This window comes from Staurois parvus, unplaced genomic scaffold (assembly GCF_062004578.1).
Source record: "Staurois parvus isolate SC_StPar_1 unplaced genomic scaffold, SC_StPar_1.0 ptg000165l, whole genome shotgun sequence".
NCBI lineage: Eukaryota > Metazoa > Chordata > Amphibia > Anura > Ranidae > Staurois > Staurois parvus.
The window spans coordinates 14,150,255-14,167,471 of NW_028317961.1; the positions used below are offsets into that span (position 1 = coordinate 14,150,255).

General features: G+C 43.0%; 1 protein-coding gene across 1 annotated transcript in view; it reads right to left on the reverse strand.

Annotated features, from left to right (window-relative positions):
- Positions 1-11,679, reverse strand: part of ARFGEF3 (ARFGEF family member 3) — a 119,800-nt gene extending 108,121 nt beyond the window's left edge. Inside the window, exons 1-2 of the mRNA XM_089676234.1 lie at positions 11,272-11,679; positions 405-456 (exon numbers count right to left, since the gene is read on the reverse strand). Coding sequence (XP_089532360.1) covers positions 405-456; positions 11,272-11,356 — 137 coding nt within the window. The 5' untranslated portion in view covers positions 11,357-11,679. The remainder of the gene's footprint in view (positions 1-404; positions 457-11,271) is intronic.
- Between the last annotated feature and the right edge of the window lie 5,538 nt (positions 11,680-17,217).

A 17,217-nucleotide genomic window follows, 5' to 3' on the forward strand; every position in this document is an offset into this window, starting at 1 on the left:
ACAGCTCTGCTCAGAACAGCACGGAGAACTGAGCAATCAGCGGTGTCCGATCACTCATTTCTCACCTTTAGATCTGGCGGGGGACAGATGCAGCATTGGACTGATGCTGCATCCACTTACACAAGTTTAATTGTAAAAACATTCCCACACTTCTCTTTTAATGACAAGTGTCTTCACTGCTATAATACAGAGGAAGGGAGACGTGGGGGGCAACCCTTATATCCAACTTTTAAACACATCAGAACAGTAGAAGGTGTTTTCAAATATTTGTTCATACTAATAAAATATAATTCTTATAATGCAAATAATACGAAATAAAACTGACACATAGAAAGAATATCATCTGCTACCAAAGATATAATATAAAGAGGAGATACGGTTTTGCCAGATTCAGATTTACTTACCTCAGTTGATATGGCAGGATCTTTGTTACACCTTCTGGGGTTTCTAGGACTTCTGTGGATGATAGCAAATTATTATTATACAGGATTTATATAGTGCCAGCAGTTTGCACAGCACTTTACAAAATGAAGGTAGACATTACAGTTACAATACAATTTGGTACAAGAGGAAACAGAGGGCCCTGCTTGTTAGAGCTTACAATCTAGGCATTATGCATACGTAAACTATGAAAATTCATATGATGTCAAAGAAAACATACATATTCAAGCAAGCATAATTATAGTGGTGAATAAAAACTAAACTGCCACTGTAATCTAGTTGCATGCTCGCCCCTCAGTCCCTTGACTTGTGTAATGACACGGAGGTCGACAGAGAGGACCACTGAACACTTTGGGTGACAGAGAAAATTGATACTCTCAGAAGTCAGGGGACAAATCTTCATCAATGGATCAATGTTCTGCAACATTGGGGAAAAATAAGTACCCAGCTTATTCTTTAAGGGTATGTGCATTAATAAGATTTTTTACTTTTGTGACAGGGTCTCTTTTAGGAATTCTGTGATTTGACCTTCCTTAGGCAGCCTCACTGACAAATTAAGAAGCACAGGGAAGGGGTCAACTCTCTAGTTGAAACTGGTAGAGTACAATTTCGGGTTCTGGAAGCATTTCACATTCAGAAAAATGTTTGCAGAGTATTGCAGTGCAGTATAGTCAATTTAACTTCACAACAAGGTCAAATACAAAACAATTTTTTTGTTGTCAAAGTGGTTGATGTTTTTTCTAACATTCATTTAACAATGAAGAGGATTTTTCGCTCTCATATTATATTATATTATATACACACACACACACACACACACACACACACACACACACACACACACACAATTGCGCTGTCCCCTTATCCCTGATGGGACAAAATGCATGTAGCACTTTGTCCCATATGGATAGGTGCTTTCTGACCCTAGCTATGAGGAATTAGGAGCTAGGAAAGAGACAAACACTTCATAATGGCAGTTTGTCTCAGCTTGGAGCACTTGTCCTGCTTTCCTCTTGGCGTTGCCTGTCGTCTGGGGAAAGTGTTCAGAGCTGCTATTATGAAGCATCCTTCTCCTTCCTAGCTGTTGTTGGATTGGCTGTGACAGGAGGGGAAGGGTGCAGGTGAGATCTCATAGCTAGCACATACACCTAAAAACCTGGGGCAAAGTACTACATGTTCTTTGTCCCATAGGGGACAGAACAGATCTTTAAGGGTAAAAGCCCTTCAGTTGGTAATGTGAACTCCTTTATCAAAACAATTAAAAAGAAAAAAAAAAATGTAGAATATATAAAATAGGAAAAAACATCAGCAGTCAACCAGAAAACTATAGTATATTCCTGACACACAATCATTAAAAATAAAAATCATTCTTCCTAAAAGATAAGCTGAAATGCGGACAGGCATGCCAAAGGACAAAAAAACCCAGCAGACAAAACTTTATTCCAAATCTCAGTAAAGCATAGCATAATGTACGTTTATAAAAATTAAAGACTAGTGCATATACTGTATTTCTCCTGCACTGAAGAATGTATCTAAAAGCTTTTTTTTTTTTTTATTGCCACAGTGCCACCTATATTGGGACAACTCAGAGGAACTTTACTTTGGAAAGAGTTCCTATTGCTTCAGGTTATGTCTAATTGACAGGAAAGAAGAGAAATCCCTCCATAGCAACAAAAGGTTAATGGACCCAAAAAACACAACAGAAAACTGGGAACTGTAGCCACTGGAAGGACATAACGTCTGAACCTGGCATCAGATGAGACCTGAATATCTGACTTGTAGAATGTAGAAAACAAGTCAGGCAGTAGCTCTGTTACATAATACTGAAAGAGTAAGGGCCCATTCATACCAGAACGCAGTACCAGAAACCTCCTAAATTTTCTTTTGGTCAATTGGAGCCAGACAGAAAAACAATGTCCTGGTTGAGGTGAAATTACCTTAGGGAAAAAGAAAGTCCTGGATCTCAACCCCACCTTGTCCCTAGGTAATACCAGAAAGGTTTCATTGCAGAACAAGGCTGAAAGTTCAGACACTCATCCAGGGGGCTGGCTACAGCAAACACCACTTCGTGGGCGAGAGTTGAGAAGGGAATATCTCTGATAGGTGATCTCGGAAGGGCACAGAGAACCAAATTCAAATCTCACAAAGTCACAGGGGAACAAACAGGGGAAGCGACAAGTGAAACGCTAATCAGCTGATTGAATAAAAAAAAAAAAAAAGACCCAATTCTGAGATGGATGGGGAAATCCTCCCCACTGAGCTATTGTGTTCTGACAGCGGGGAGATTTACCCACTATCAAAATACAGCTATTTGGCTATAGACGGTGGTGCTGATCGTGTGGAAATTTTCTAACAGGCTTGTTGTACAGAAGTCAATCAGTAGATTGTCTACCTGGTGAAAGGAGATAACAGATATGTTGAATTCCATGCAGAAATCCTGGATCAAAATAAAAAAAATAAAAAAAAAAATTCAGAACTTGAGATCCATGATGAGGTGGATGGGAACAGTGAATGAGTTAGAGAAAAACCTCTAATGCCATAGGAATTAGGGCGATGATACCTTTATCAAAAAGACCCAAGAGGATGGAGAGGATGAAGATCTGCTAATCTATAGGCTGATACAGGAAATTTGGAGGTGAGAGACCAGGAACAGGGCAAGGGACACAAATTTTGCCATCATCGGTAGAGCTACAGTCATCCTATGCAAGCTTATTTACACCCATATATAGTATTCCAACCCAATTCAGGACCAGTAAAGTAAGTAAATATTCTTTGATCTTAGCAGAGTGCTGTGGCTCAGGGCACCAAAAGGCTGTGTTTGGATTGTGGTAAGGCATTTATGACAATTATGTGTTCATAAATTTAGGCAAGCATTTGTATCCGTAACAGTACTGACACATGCATTAAATTCAGGTAGTTTGTACTGCCGCCAAGATGATGTCAGTCCCATGCATGCGCAGGAGTTCATTTATCTTGGCAGACGGAAAAGTTTGTCTCTTCTGCATTAAAAAAACCTGCCTGTTCACAAACTGTAAACCAATGCTCACAGCAGGGCATGCCAGTGCTGGGAAGATGTCATGAATGTGACCCCACACTGGGATCTATTGCTAGCCCCATTCAGCTGTGAGATGGGAGATTCCTTGTCTGAAAGCTGAATGTAAACAAAGGCAGTAAGGATGGCTATATTTGGGAAATGACAAGTCAAAGGGGAGGTGTACCTGATGGGAAACTAGTCACAATGGCCGCAGAGCCCGTTTCGGTGCTAAAGCACGATGGAATTCCAAGGCTAGGCTTCAAACTTGTGCGGGTCCTTCTTTCTGCATTTGCAAAGGCACAGCAGCCCATTCATTTGAGTGGAAAGCTGTACCTTCTAGAAACACACAGAAAAACAACCCTTTTTTCAAAACGCTGTCAGACGAAAAGGATTTCACGCATCTGAAAATGTCACATATTCCGATGCATGGGGGTGCCATTAGGAATGAATGGCAGCAGTGTGTTTTGTGCTGTGGGTAGAGGAACACATGCGATTAGCACGCAATCCCCGACCCGCATGTGTGAACTTAGCCTAAAGGGTGTCTACCACACCATTTATGAATTTCCCCCATGTGTCTACAGGTCCAAGTGGTTAGATCAGGTCCTTATCATGAGTTCTGCTTAAAGTTTAGTAAATCCATAACATCACTTCTTTCTGATTGTCTCTGCAAATTGTCCCACTTAGCTTCTGGTGAAAGCAACAGTTGGCACAAGAGAATATACAGTATGTCAATTATTTCATAGAAAATCTAAAGAAAAAAAAAAAACTTCTACAGTTTGAGGTTTTCCTTCACTTTCTGCCTCACCGACACAACAGGAAGTGCAAGAAAATCAAGTCAGCAGATAAGAGAGAGGGAAAGCCCCAAAGAGCACAAGAGAGAGCGTGCGTGCGAGCAAAAGAGAGCATGTAAGCAAGAGAGCGAGAGAGACAGATCAAGACAGCAAGAGAGTGCGCAAAACAGAGAGTGTGCATGAGAGAGCGTGCGTGCGCACCAGAGAGAGCGCGTGCGCACCAGAGACAGAGAGAGCGCGTGCGCACCAGAGACGGAGAGAGCGCGTGCGCACCAGAGACGGAGAGAGCGCGTGCGCACCAGAGACGGAGAGAGCGCGTGCGCACCAGAGAGAGCGCGTGCGCACCAGAGACAGAGAGAGCGCGTGCGCACCAGAGACAGAGAGAGCGCGTGCGCACCAGAGACAGAGAGAGCGCGTGCGCACCAGAGACAGAGAGAGCGCGTGCGCACCAGAGACAGAGAGAGCGCGTGCGCACCAGAGACAGAGAGAGCGCGTGCGCACCAGAGACAGAGAGAGCGCGTGCGCACCAGAGACAGAGAGAGCGCGTGCGCACCAGAGACAGAGAGAGCGCGTGCGCACCAGAGACAGAGAGAGCGCGTGCGCACCAGAGACAGAGAGAGCGCATGCAAAAGGCAACGCAAGAGAGAGAGCACGCAAAAGACAGAAAGAGTGCACACAAGAGAGTGTGGGCAAGACAGAGGGACAGCGTGCGCACAAGCCAGAGGGAGTTTTCACAAGACAGAGAGAGAGCGTGCAAGATAAAGAGCAGGCCTCAAGACAGAGCCATTGAGCAAGAAATAGTTGTAACCCTTCCCCAATCTATCGAAGATGGAAAAAAAAAAAAAGTTGGCTTTAGATGCACTTTTCGGCTCCCTTACATATGGTCAAGACCAAGGGCGGACTGACCATTTGGAAACTCGGGCACTGCCCGAGGGCCGGGGGTCAGTAGGGGGCCCCATGAGATGCTCCTGGTACTTTTTTCATAGGCTTTTTTGAGTTTGGGCAAGGACACAGGGGCTCCATGATGTCAGTCCACCCCTGGTCAAGACAAACACCTGTAAATTCAATAGAGCAGGATTACAAATAGTCATTCCAAATACAGAATGAAGGCAGGAATGAGCACATACTAATGATACGCACACAACGAAGCTTACATAGCTGGAGAGTGAAAATCATGCTCAGTTCTGCATAGAAAGCAATCACCTTCTAACCTCAGCTTGTTCAATTACACTTTGGCAATAAGGGCCAATTCACACTGACAAGGGGTAAAATGCATGTACATTTCCAGCTATTCTAGTCGCGTTTTAATGCAGGTTGACGTCCGTCGACATACACTGATGTCCGCTGGCATACATTTTGACATTGGAAATTGTTTTTCAGATGTCCTGTTGATCTTTGTTTTACAGCTACGCAAAAAACGCACCGGTGTGAATTGGCCCTAAAACCTGGAAGCTGATTTGTTTTTATGCAGAAGTGAGCCCGATTTTCCACTCTCCAGCTTTAGTAAATAAACCCCAAAGTGACGACATGTCACTGAAAAACCATTAGACAGTTTATATTTACACAAACAGAACCACGTAGCCTGTAAGGAATAAAAAATAATATGTCCAAACACAGAATTTAAATAAGTACAGATTCATATACAACGTACCAGCTTGAAACACTCTACATACTGCTGATCACCACAAAACATAACAAATACAGGACACAGCGAAAACATAAGTACACAGTAACAAAAAAAAAAAAAAAAAAACAACATTCCTTCAGGTGAAAGTATATTCCTGAAGGGCTCATGTACACAAGCAGCTCCTAAACTTGAGTTTAGGAGCTTTTGGCATTTTTTTGCCAAAGCTCCTAAACTCAACTCCATAAAAGCTTATGTCCATGTACACATAGGCTTTTAGCAGAGTTTAGGAGCTGCCGCATTTAGCTAAGGTTAAACCTCCCTCTCCTGAACACGGAAAGAATCGCGTTCAGGATAGGAACGTTTTGACCGCCAACAGCGGGAAAATGCAAAATGCGGCAAAACCATGTCAAAAACGCAGTACTGCTGTTACCGCGATTTGCGTTTTCCCGCGGCCGCCAATCAGGGTAGGCTTGTGTACATGGAGCCTAAAAGTTGAACTCTAGACAGGTAAAAAAATTAATTAATTAATGCTGATATGTATTAACACATGAAACATATGTTTAAATGTAACGTGTACAAATACCTAAATTTGACTCAGGGCTGATTCATACCAGCTGCAGTGCAGGGTTTATTTAACCACTTCGGGAGCAGTGCAGGAGTGGGTGGCCATTTATAAACGTCCTCCAGCTTCCCTGCCTGTGCGCGCTCTCTGGGAGTGCATGGCATCGGTTGCTGTACGGGACCTCTGTGTGAGGTCCTAACCATGTGATCACTGATTGGCCAGTCAGTGATCACATAAATAGTAGTAAGCAAGATGTCACTTCTGACATCATTGCTTACTACTAGTGAAATCTGTGAATGATTACAGAGGTCACTTGGTGCAAGGCTATTCACAACAGCCTTGTACCATGTGACAAGCTGTGATCAATTTATAAACGTCCTCCAGCTTCCCTGCCTGTGCGCGCTCTCTGGGAGCGCATGGCATCGGTTTCTGTACGGGACCTCTGTGTGAGGTCCCAACCATGTGATCACTGATTGGCCAATCAGTGATCACATGAATAGTAGTAAGCAAGATGTCACTTCTGACATCATTGCTTACTACTAGTGAAATCTGTGAATGATTACAGAGGTCACTTGGTGCAAGGCTATTCACAACAGCCTTGTACCATGTGACAAGCTGTGATCAATTTATAAACGTCCTCCAGCTTCCCTGCCTGAGCGCACTCTCTGGGAGCGCATGGCATCGGTTGCTGTACGGGACCTCTGTGTGAGGTCCCAACCATGTGATCACTGATTGGCCAATCAGTGATCACATGAATAGTAGTAAGCAAGATGTCACTTCTGACATCATTGCTTACTACTAGTGAAATCTGTGAATGATTACAGAGGTCACTTGGTGCAAGGCTATTCACAACAGCCTTGTACCATGTGACAAGCTGTGATCAATCACAGCTCACACAGTATTTCCTGATGGCTGCAAGAATGCAGCCAGAGAGAAGGAGAAATGATTGCTTTTATAGCCTTTATAGGTGTAAAAGCAATCAGTGTAAAAAAATAAAAAATCACCCCCCCCCCCCCCCACAAGTAATACAGTGTCACTATGGTGTCACTGTACTGCTAGAGTGACGGTATGAAAAAAAAAAAAAAAAAAAAAAAAACATTAATAATATAAAAAAATAAAATAAAAATGTCAAAATTTTTTTAAAAAAATTATAATTTTTGGTTATAAACTAATTTGGGTTTTGTTTTTTTTTTACTAAAAAGATAGTTGAATACATTTTGGCCAAGATTTATGAATAAAGATTATTTATTTGCAAACTTTTATAAGAAAAATACTTTTTTCAAAATGTTTAGACTTTTTCATTTATATAGCAAAAAAAATAAAAATCCTAGTGGTGAATAAATGCTGAGAGCTGAAAATTGGCCAGGACAGGAAGGGGGTAAAAGTGTCTGGACTTAAACTGGTTAATCTGCATCAAAAATGCAAGCACAGTGTTTCCCATGTATGCCAATGGCCCTAGTTCACACCAATGCAGTCCATTTAGTGCAGTCAACAAAAGTAGAACCTGCTGCATTTTTTCTGTATGCAATGCATCTGGAATGCGGCAAAAGCGGTACATATGCATATCTCATGCCTGTTGAGTCGCTGGGGAAGCTAAAAATCTGTCTGCAATACTACAGTGATAGCTGCTATCTTCCAGGTCCCATGTCAAGTGGCTTCAATGCTGCATACTGACCACAAGGGGTCGCTCACTCGGCTCAGTTGCCATTCACAGAATGCACATTTTTTTCAAGGAATACAAGGTGTTCTCTGATTGGAAAAGGTGGAGATCATCCAATCAGATGCCTTGTATTTAGTGAAAAAATGTGGCATTCTGTGAATGCTATCAGTGCTGTGCAAGCGACCCCCTAAGGTCATGGTACAGTGGGGAAGCAATTCAACACCGGACATGGAAGATTGCTGCTATCAATAGCACTGACTACTACAATTATTCCCCAGAATTCCTCAGGTGTGAGATATACATACTTACATTGTGCCAAGCTAGACCAATGTAAGATCATACCTAGAGTTCAGCTTTAACCCCTTCCCGCCCCTCCTTGTTGTCCGTTAACTGGTTCTTAAGGCAAGGGGAGCCAAACAGACTTCCTGATCACTGTGAATGGCAGCAACTGTGGTCACATCGTTTGGAGCCTGTCCTGTTGGCTCTCAGTCATAACCAGAGACCAGGAGCTGTTGGTGACAGCTCAGTTGCTGTCATGGGAGCACACTGTCAGCGCAGAACACAGCGCACACCTCAACACAAGGGCATTAAAGCGGATTTCACACTGATTTGCAGTAAAATGCAGGGAAAATGAATGTACGTTTCCATGCATTGCAGGTGCGTTTTAATGCCTGTTAACTTGCGTGATGAGCATTAAAATGCTATGTATTTTGCATGTTTTCTGTGACGACACATCTTGCTCCTGTTTGTGGGTTAGCGACAAAATAAATGACAAGGCACCGTTTTTTCTCTATACTTGTGTTGCGGTGCCTTGACATGCATTTTACATGCGTTGCAATCTATACATGGTGCATTTCAATGCAACACGGCATTGTAGTGTGAATAGGACACATAGAAAACAATTGTTGTTTATTGTCTGTGCATTGATCTGCATTGTAAAAGTGTGCTAAAACACAGATCAACACACTAGTGTGTATTAGCTCGAAGGCAAGAGATTAACATCAGCCACATTTATTCCTCTGTACAGTAAGGGCCCATTAAGGCTGGCCATACATGGGTCGAAATTCAACCGATTTTTCATCCGAAAATCGGGCCTAAGAATAATCAGAGGATTTTTGCTCTGTTAGTGGGTCAATGGCACTGGCTGATTTTCGTGGTTCCTCCCCTTTTTGGTGATCGGGCATGTTGGGAAAATTTGTGAAAAACGACCGATTTTCGACTCGATGGTCAAATTGTACGATCGTTTTTACGAAAAGAATATGCGCATGAGCCATGACCTGGAAGGAACAGAAGTTTTGCCTGTTATAGGAGGTGAACTTTATGACTTGGTCGGCCGATTTTCGAAATCATTGATGGTGGATTACCGAGTGAACGATGTTTTCGATTTTTGGACTAAAAAATTGTTCCAAATTTGAACCATGTATGGCCTGCAGTACACTAGAATGCGCTGCATGTATTCTGTGTGGGTTTCCTGCATTCAAAAACGCACTGCCCTTGAAATCTGCAGTGGGTGTCAGTGCAATTTTAACACCCCAAATGTGCAAACACAGTACCTTGCAATCTGCTTGCAGCACGTTTGCATGTACTACTTTTGTTGCAATGCAATTACAGCCCATTCAAAATGATTGGGCTCAACTGCACTGCACAGAACTGCATGTGAAGCGCACAGAAAAATGCAGCATGCATCCTAGTGTGAATGGGCCCTTAAAGTGAAACTTCACCCAAAAGGGGACGTTCCGTTTGTTTGCATCCTCCCCCCTCCACTGCCACATTTGGAACTTGGGGGGGGTAGGTACTTGGGGGTCAGCCCCCCACAGCCTTCTCGGACACATCACAGGTCCCAGAAGATTGTGGGACAAAGTGCAGTGCGGGTCATGCATGTGTAGTAGGAAACCAACTGTGAAGCCTGCAGGCTTCATTGCCGGCTTCCTTTACCTAAGATGCCGACTGAAAAAGTGGCTCAGATGAGGACATTGCTGGATCCCTGGACAGGTAAGTGTCCCTATATTAAAAGTCAGCAGCTACAGTATTTTTTTTGGGGGGGGGCTGAAGTTCCTCTTTAAGCTCATACTAAAAGAGGGAGGGACAGCAAGCAGGGGCCAATCAAGTGCTCTGAAACAATATATGCAGACAGGAGGTGATAGTGACAGGCTGCTCTTTCTAAGGGTAGGTTCATACCTATGCAGGTTGTGTTTGAGCCGGTTCTGCATTGCGTTTTTGATAAATTTTTCTTGTTGCTAGGCAGTTTTAAAATGCAAATCGCATTTGCAGCATTTCCATTGAAATCTGTAGAACCAAACATGCAACTTTTTTTGTTCAAAAAAAGTCCCTGACCCTTTCCAAAAAAAACACACAGGTTGAAAACACGGAGATGTGAACGTGTCCTATTGGAAATCATGTTAATTGGACTGTAGTGCACTTCGTCTAAATGCTTAGGTGTGGACCTAGGGTAAGGCTGGCCATACACTATACAATTTTCTATACAATTTCTGCCCAATTTCCTTTGGATTTACCTTCAATTGTGTAGTGCAAGGACTTGCCTGATTGGATACAACTGAAAGTATTGTTTAGGTTTGACCTCCTATTATATGATTTTTGGTAAATCTAAAGCAAAGATCTCAAGAAAATTGTATAATGTATGGCCATCCTAAGTCATTGTCCAATCACAGGCCCAGCGCAGGAAGTTGACCTGGCTTTATTGCTTAACTGCAGAAGAGAAGAGTCAGGTCACCAACCAGTCTCTGCCATCAGGCAGAGCTATGTAAATCATAGGTCTGGATGGACATCATTACAAATCTTTTGGGATGTACAGGATCTGGTGCAGGAGAAACGCTTTCAGCTGTGCATACAGGTCTGCCTGGAGTTTAGCTTTGAAAGTTTACTATATAAATGAGAAATATTAGAAGGATGTTAGGCAGTGTGTATGGCAAGCCTGGTAATGACATCTGCAGCACAGGAATAAATACACCAGCACATGTAAACAAGCCACATCTGTCAATAGGCAGGCAAGGAAGCATGCATCAGATTTCAGCCAATGTCAGCGATCCAACTTGCATAGATGAAGGTATAGAGGAGAATGCAGCCATGATCAGAGTGAAAGGTCTATGACACAAGAGGAGGAGCCAGGATGTGACAGGTGCAGCACTGTCTTCTTACCTATTGCCATGGCACAGTGATCCTTGATCGCCTTGTATTTATTGCCAGTCGCTTCCTTCTGCAGCTTTCTCAGGATGCCTTCCATGTTTCCAGTAGTGGAAGGTGACGATGCTGGAAGCTGAGCTCAGGCCAGGATTTAATGGTCTCCCAGCCTCCTCTCCTCCATGGGCTCAGTGCGCAGCATCCCACTGCTGATGAATCATCTCATGTCTCCATAGGGGATGTCATAGAGAGCTCTGCCTTCCTCCGCCTGAGTGACAGAAGGAGGAGGAGAGCTTCCCCACCGCTAATTATTCTATTACAGGATCCTCATTTCCGAGCTTAGCCTGGCAGCAAATGGATAAGAATGGAGGGTGGGAAAATCCGGCCAGGGCTTTCCTGTGGGTGGATTGAGCATGCATTGGCTGGGTGACAGGTGTGGGAGTGAGCATGCTCAGACACTTCTCAGACCTGTCACCTGCTCAGCCTGCTACAGCTCATTGTGTGGGTACAAGTCAGCAGACACACTCATCTCTCCATAGGATTAAAGGCATAGTTCTCCTTTACAAAAGCAAGAAGTGCACCTGTTGATTAAAGACACAAATGTGCATTTCCTCGTTTTTTGCATTGGATCCTGCTAAACATGGCAAGGGCAAGCGGCAGATCATGGGTGCAATGCTTTGGTGCCTGCAGACTATTCCTCCAGTTGCAGATCTGGACCAAGGTGCAGGAAGTATCTGGACCAAGGTGCAGGCTGTATCAAGGTACAGAAAGTATCTGGACCTAGGTGCAGGAAGTATCAAGGTACAGGAAGTATCTGGACCAAGGTGCCGAAAGTATCAAGGTGCAGGAAGTATCAAGGTACAGGAAGTATCTGGACCAAGGTGCAGGAAGTATCAAGGTTCAGGAAGTATTTGGACAAAGGTGCAGGAAGTATCAAGGTAAAGGAAGTATCTGGACCAAGGTGCAGCGAGTATCAAGGTTCAGGAAGTATCTGGACCAAGGTGCAGGGAGTATCAAGGTTCAGGAACTCTCTGGACCAAGGTGCAGGAAGTATCACGGTTCAGGAAGTCTCTGGACCAAGGTGCAGGAAGTATCAAGGTTCAGGAAGTATCTGGAACAAGGTGCAGGTAGTATCAAGGTTCAGGAAGCAATTGGACCAGGGTGCAGGAAGTATCAAGGTACAGAAAGCATCTGGACCAAGGCGCAGGAAGTATCTGGACCAAGGTTCAGGAAGTATCTGGACCAAGGTTCAGGAAGTATCTGGACCAAGGTGCAGGAACTATCAATGGACTACAGCCAGCCATACACTAGAATGTTTGTTTCAGAAACAATTGCATGATTTTCAGATCGTTGGTAGGGTCAAACTGACGTTCATTTTTTACCACAGTAAGGCCTCTTTCACACAGGCGTTCTGTATGTCCGTTGTTCATCTGTCCATTTACTGATGAAAAACAGACACCCATGTATTTCTATGGACTAATGGATGTAAACGGATGATCATCTGTTTACATCTGTTAATGTCCGCATCTGTTAACATCCGTTTTTTTTTGAACGGAAGAAAATCCTATTTTTCTTCCGTTAAAAAAAACTTGGAATGAATGAAAAACGGATGTAAACGGACAAACAAATGGATGAAAACAGATTAAAACAGACAGAAATGGATAACAAACAGATTAAAAAACTGATGGAAACGGATGAAAAACAGATGTAAACTGATGATTAGTTCTTAAATAGGTCAGGGGCAGGGCCACCCAGGGACATCACCTGAGTGACCACGCCCCATGTGACATCATTGATGTCACATGGGGTGGGGTCACATGCGTGATGTCCCCGGGTGGCTCAGTGTCCTGTCTTTTTTCACACTATACTTTTTGTTTTTTGTGAATGAGTATCAGGACCATGTACCCCATACTCATTTGCATGGGGGGGGGCGGGATCTGGGGGCGCCCCTGGTAAAGTGGGCTTCCAGATTCCAATAACCCCCTGCCCGCAGACCCCCACAACCACCGGACAGGGTTGTGGGGAACAGACTCCCCATGTTTAGGGCATGTGGCCTGGTATGATTTGGGGGGGGGGGCGTTCGCTCGCCCCCCCTTGCCGACCTGCCGGGCTGCATGCTCGGATAAGGGTCTGGTATGGATTTTGGGGGGGGGACCCCCACGCCATTTTTTTTTTAATTTTGGCGTGGGAGTTCCCCTCAAAATCCAGACCAGTCCCGAAGGGGTTTTTTTTAAATTTATTATGGTGCTGGTTTTTAAATATATTTACCGCTTTTTTTTTCTTCACTATAGCTCTGAAATTCAGCTGTCACTTTCCCCCAGCTAAAAGAGAAAGTTTCTTTAGTTTATTTCCCCAAGTTAACCATTTCAATACCGGGCAATTTTACCCCTTACTGCCCAGGCCATTTTTCATGTTTCAGCGCTCTCACACTTTGAATGACAATTGCGCGGTCATACAACATTGTACCCAGACTAAAATTTTATCATTTTCTTCACACAACTGGAGCTTTCTTTTGGTGGTATTTAATCACCGCCGGGAGTTTTTATTTTTTGCTAAATTATCAAAGAAAGACTGAAAATTTTGAAAAATAACACATTTTTCTTTGTTTCTGTTATAAAAGTTTGCAAATAAATAATTTTTCTTCATAAATTCAAGCCAAGATGTATTCTACTACATGTCTTTGGTGAAAATAACCCAAATTAGGATGTATTTTTTAGTTTGTAGGAAAGTTATAGAGTTCACAAACTATGGGATAGATCTGAATATTGATCAGTCCTGAAGTACTGACGACCAATCTAAATTCTTGAGGTCCAAGAATGTCAGAACAGTACAGATATCCCCCAAATGACCCCTTTTTGCAGAGTAGACAGTCCGACGTACTTCATAAGAGGAATGGCAAGTTTTTTGAAGTTGTATTTTTTTTGTCATAATTTTTCAGAAAATGAAAAAATGCAAAAAATTATTTTCACTATTTCTTTTTTTACATACTGTCACCAGTGTAGTACAGCGTCATCATATAACTGGCATGGCGGTGATCAGGAACACTGACTGCTGACAGTATGAAAAACATTTCATACTGCAGTACATTTTGCCGGCCACCTTTTGGCTATTGGCTGGGCGTGTACTGGTTAAAAGAAACAATGTTTCCTTTAACTCCGGGGAAAGTGACAGCTAATCTTGTGAGCTATGTTTTTTATTATTTTTAATTTTTTATTACATTTTTTTTCTTTTTTAAAGATTTCTTTTTCATATTTCACTATGTCCAAAGTAGTACAATGTTACCATAGTATCATTGTACTACTTTGGGGAAATGATAAGCATTTTTTTTTTTTTTTTTTTTACACAATTTGCTTATAGCAAAGAATTACTTTGCTATAAGCAAGCATTCACCTGAATGACATCAATTCATTCAAGGTTTTTTTTTTTTTGTGCTTAGCTGTGATTTGGCCACAGCTAATCACATGACATGTGCATGTGATTAGCTGTGACCATTCACAGTTAGACACTAGTATACAATGGATGGCATGAATGAAGCCATCCATTGTATACAACTGTCATGTGACCTGCTGTGATTGGTCACAGCAGGTCACATGGTACTGGCAACGGGGCCGATACTCAGATCTGTCATCGGCCGTGTCCGAGGTACACGGCCGGTGACAGATTGCGCCGCTGCGCGGCTCTGCAGGAGCGCAAACTGAGCATGTGCGGGAGGACGCATTTGGCGTCCAACCCGGAAATGCAGTACATTTTGCCGGCCGCCTTTTGGCTATTGGCTGGGCGTGTACTGGTTAAAAGAAACAATGTTTCCTTTAACTCCGGGGAAAGTGACAGCTAATCTTGTGAGCTATAGTGAAGAAAAAAAAAGCCGGGAATTGCATTTAAAAATCAGCACCGACAAACATTTCGTATTGCGAAAAAAATTCATAAACCAAGGCATTATTTTCAATGGATTTTCATTCATAAACCGAAAATTACGCTAACCAAGGCGTTTGTAAACCGAGGTACACCTGTATTTCTTTTTTTTAAAAAAGTCATACTTACCTAGGTGGATGCAGCATCGGTCCGATGATGCGTTTGTCCCCCATGGACTCTAAGGGTGAGAACTCAGCAATCACATGACCACTGATCGCTGAGTTCTCACAGCCGCTTTGTGCAGAGAGCGCTGAGTGTCAGTCATTCCTGTCTGCTCTGCCCCACCCAGCGCTCACCAGAGCGCTTGGCTGTGGAGAGGGAGAGCCAGGTGCTGCTCCAGACTCTGGGATGGATCCCGACTTTAAAGTCGAGATCTTTCCCCAGCCTGGACCAGTAAGTGATGTCAGCCAACAGCAGGCTTCAGCCCACTGTCACCTGAAAACAGGTCGCAGGAGAAATACAGCTAAATACATTCTAGCTTGCACCTTCGGTTTTTTTCATCAAAAAAGTCGGAATCAGCTGTTTAACCACTTCAAGTCCGGACACTTTTACCCCCTTCCTGTCCAGGCCAATTTTCAGCTTTCAGTGCTATCACAGTTTGAATGACAATTGAGCGGTCATGCAACACTGTACCCATAAGAATTTTTTAGCATTTTTTTGAGACAGATTTAACTTTATTTTGGTGGTGTTTATTCACCACTGGGATTTTTATTTTATTTTTTGCTATATAAATGAAAAAAAGTGTTTTTTCTTCATAAATCTTGTCCAAAATTTATTCACTTATCTTTTAGAACCACATTTTAGTATAATAAAAAGAAAGAAGTTGCTAATTGATTGTGACTTTTGAATGTACTGCTATTGGATCCTACCAGGGGGGGCATATTTAACATCCTACAATATATTACATGGTTCCACACTAGTACATACTGGAATGATGCCCCCTAGGGACATATTTTATTTTCATTTATTCCCACTTTGCTTGGACTTGGTCTCTCCATTTACAGATTTCTGAATGAATCATAGCAGAGCCAGAATCCTGTGGGGAGATGAATTCCGCAGTTCAGGTAGGTGGGGGCATTTTGGGGATGGGGGGGGGGTCTTGATAGGCACCATGTTACATCCTAAATATAGCATTGTAGGAAAGGTAGATTTAGCCTTTAAAGGAAAATATATAGGGCACATTCCCACCATGTGAAGTGAGCTGCACTTTTCCACACCAAATCTACACAGGTCACTGCAAGGGCACATAGAAAAAATGGTTTTCTATGTGCCTTGTTCACACCACAATGTTGTGTACCAGTGCATTGTGTTGAAATACAACCTATTGGCATACCTAAAACACTCTGACCCTGACCTTGTACCCTGATAGTGACCTCTGATCTTTGGCCCTGAGCCTGAGAATAAGGCCCCTTTCACATGGATGCAGTGCAGTTTGAGTGCATCCTGGGTGCAGCGCACTGTACCCGTGAGTTTAGTGCGGGCTTTCCCATAGAGTTCTATTATGTCCAACGGTTTTGGTGTGCTTTCAGAAGGTGCACCAAAACTACAGGACATGATAGAACTCTATGGGAAAGAGTAGCAAACCTGCAGGCACACTGAGTTGCAACCACGGTGTGGTGAAACCGGACCGCATCAGTGTGAAAGGGGCCTAGCATAGATCAAGCCCAGGTCTAGTCATTTTCTTTTTATGTTTTTAAAAAAAAAAATTTCACAAAACTTTTTTTATTCTTTACAGTCTTCTTTTCTGAGTAGTCTCTCCATTCAGAGGAGAAAGATAGCACAGGGGTAGGTTTTACTGATTGATTTCTTGTTAAAGCCAGAAAATCACAGCAATAATTTGATCAAGAGCCATTGCTCGGGGCACCCGATCGTTAGTACAAGGCCGAGAACTTTTCATGACAACTTGATCTTCACAATGGGAGTCCGCTATGCACCTTACTTCCACGCACATTTATGCGGTACCTCAGAAGAAGGCCCACTTCCGCAACGCTGCATATATGCACAAGCTCAGCATAAATGGGTTTGCCAATGTATCAAAATGCATGCATTTTG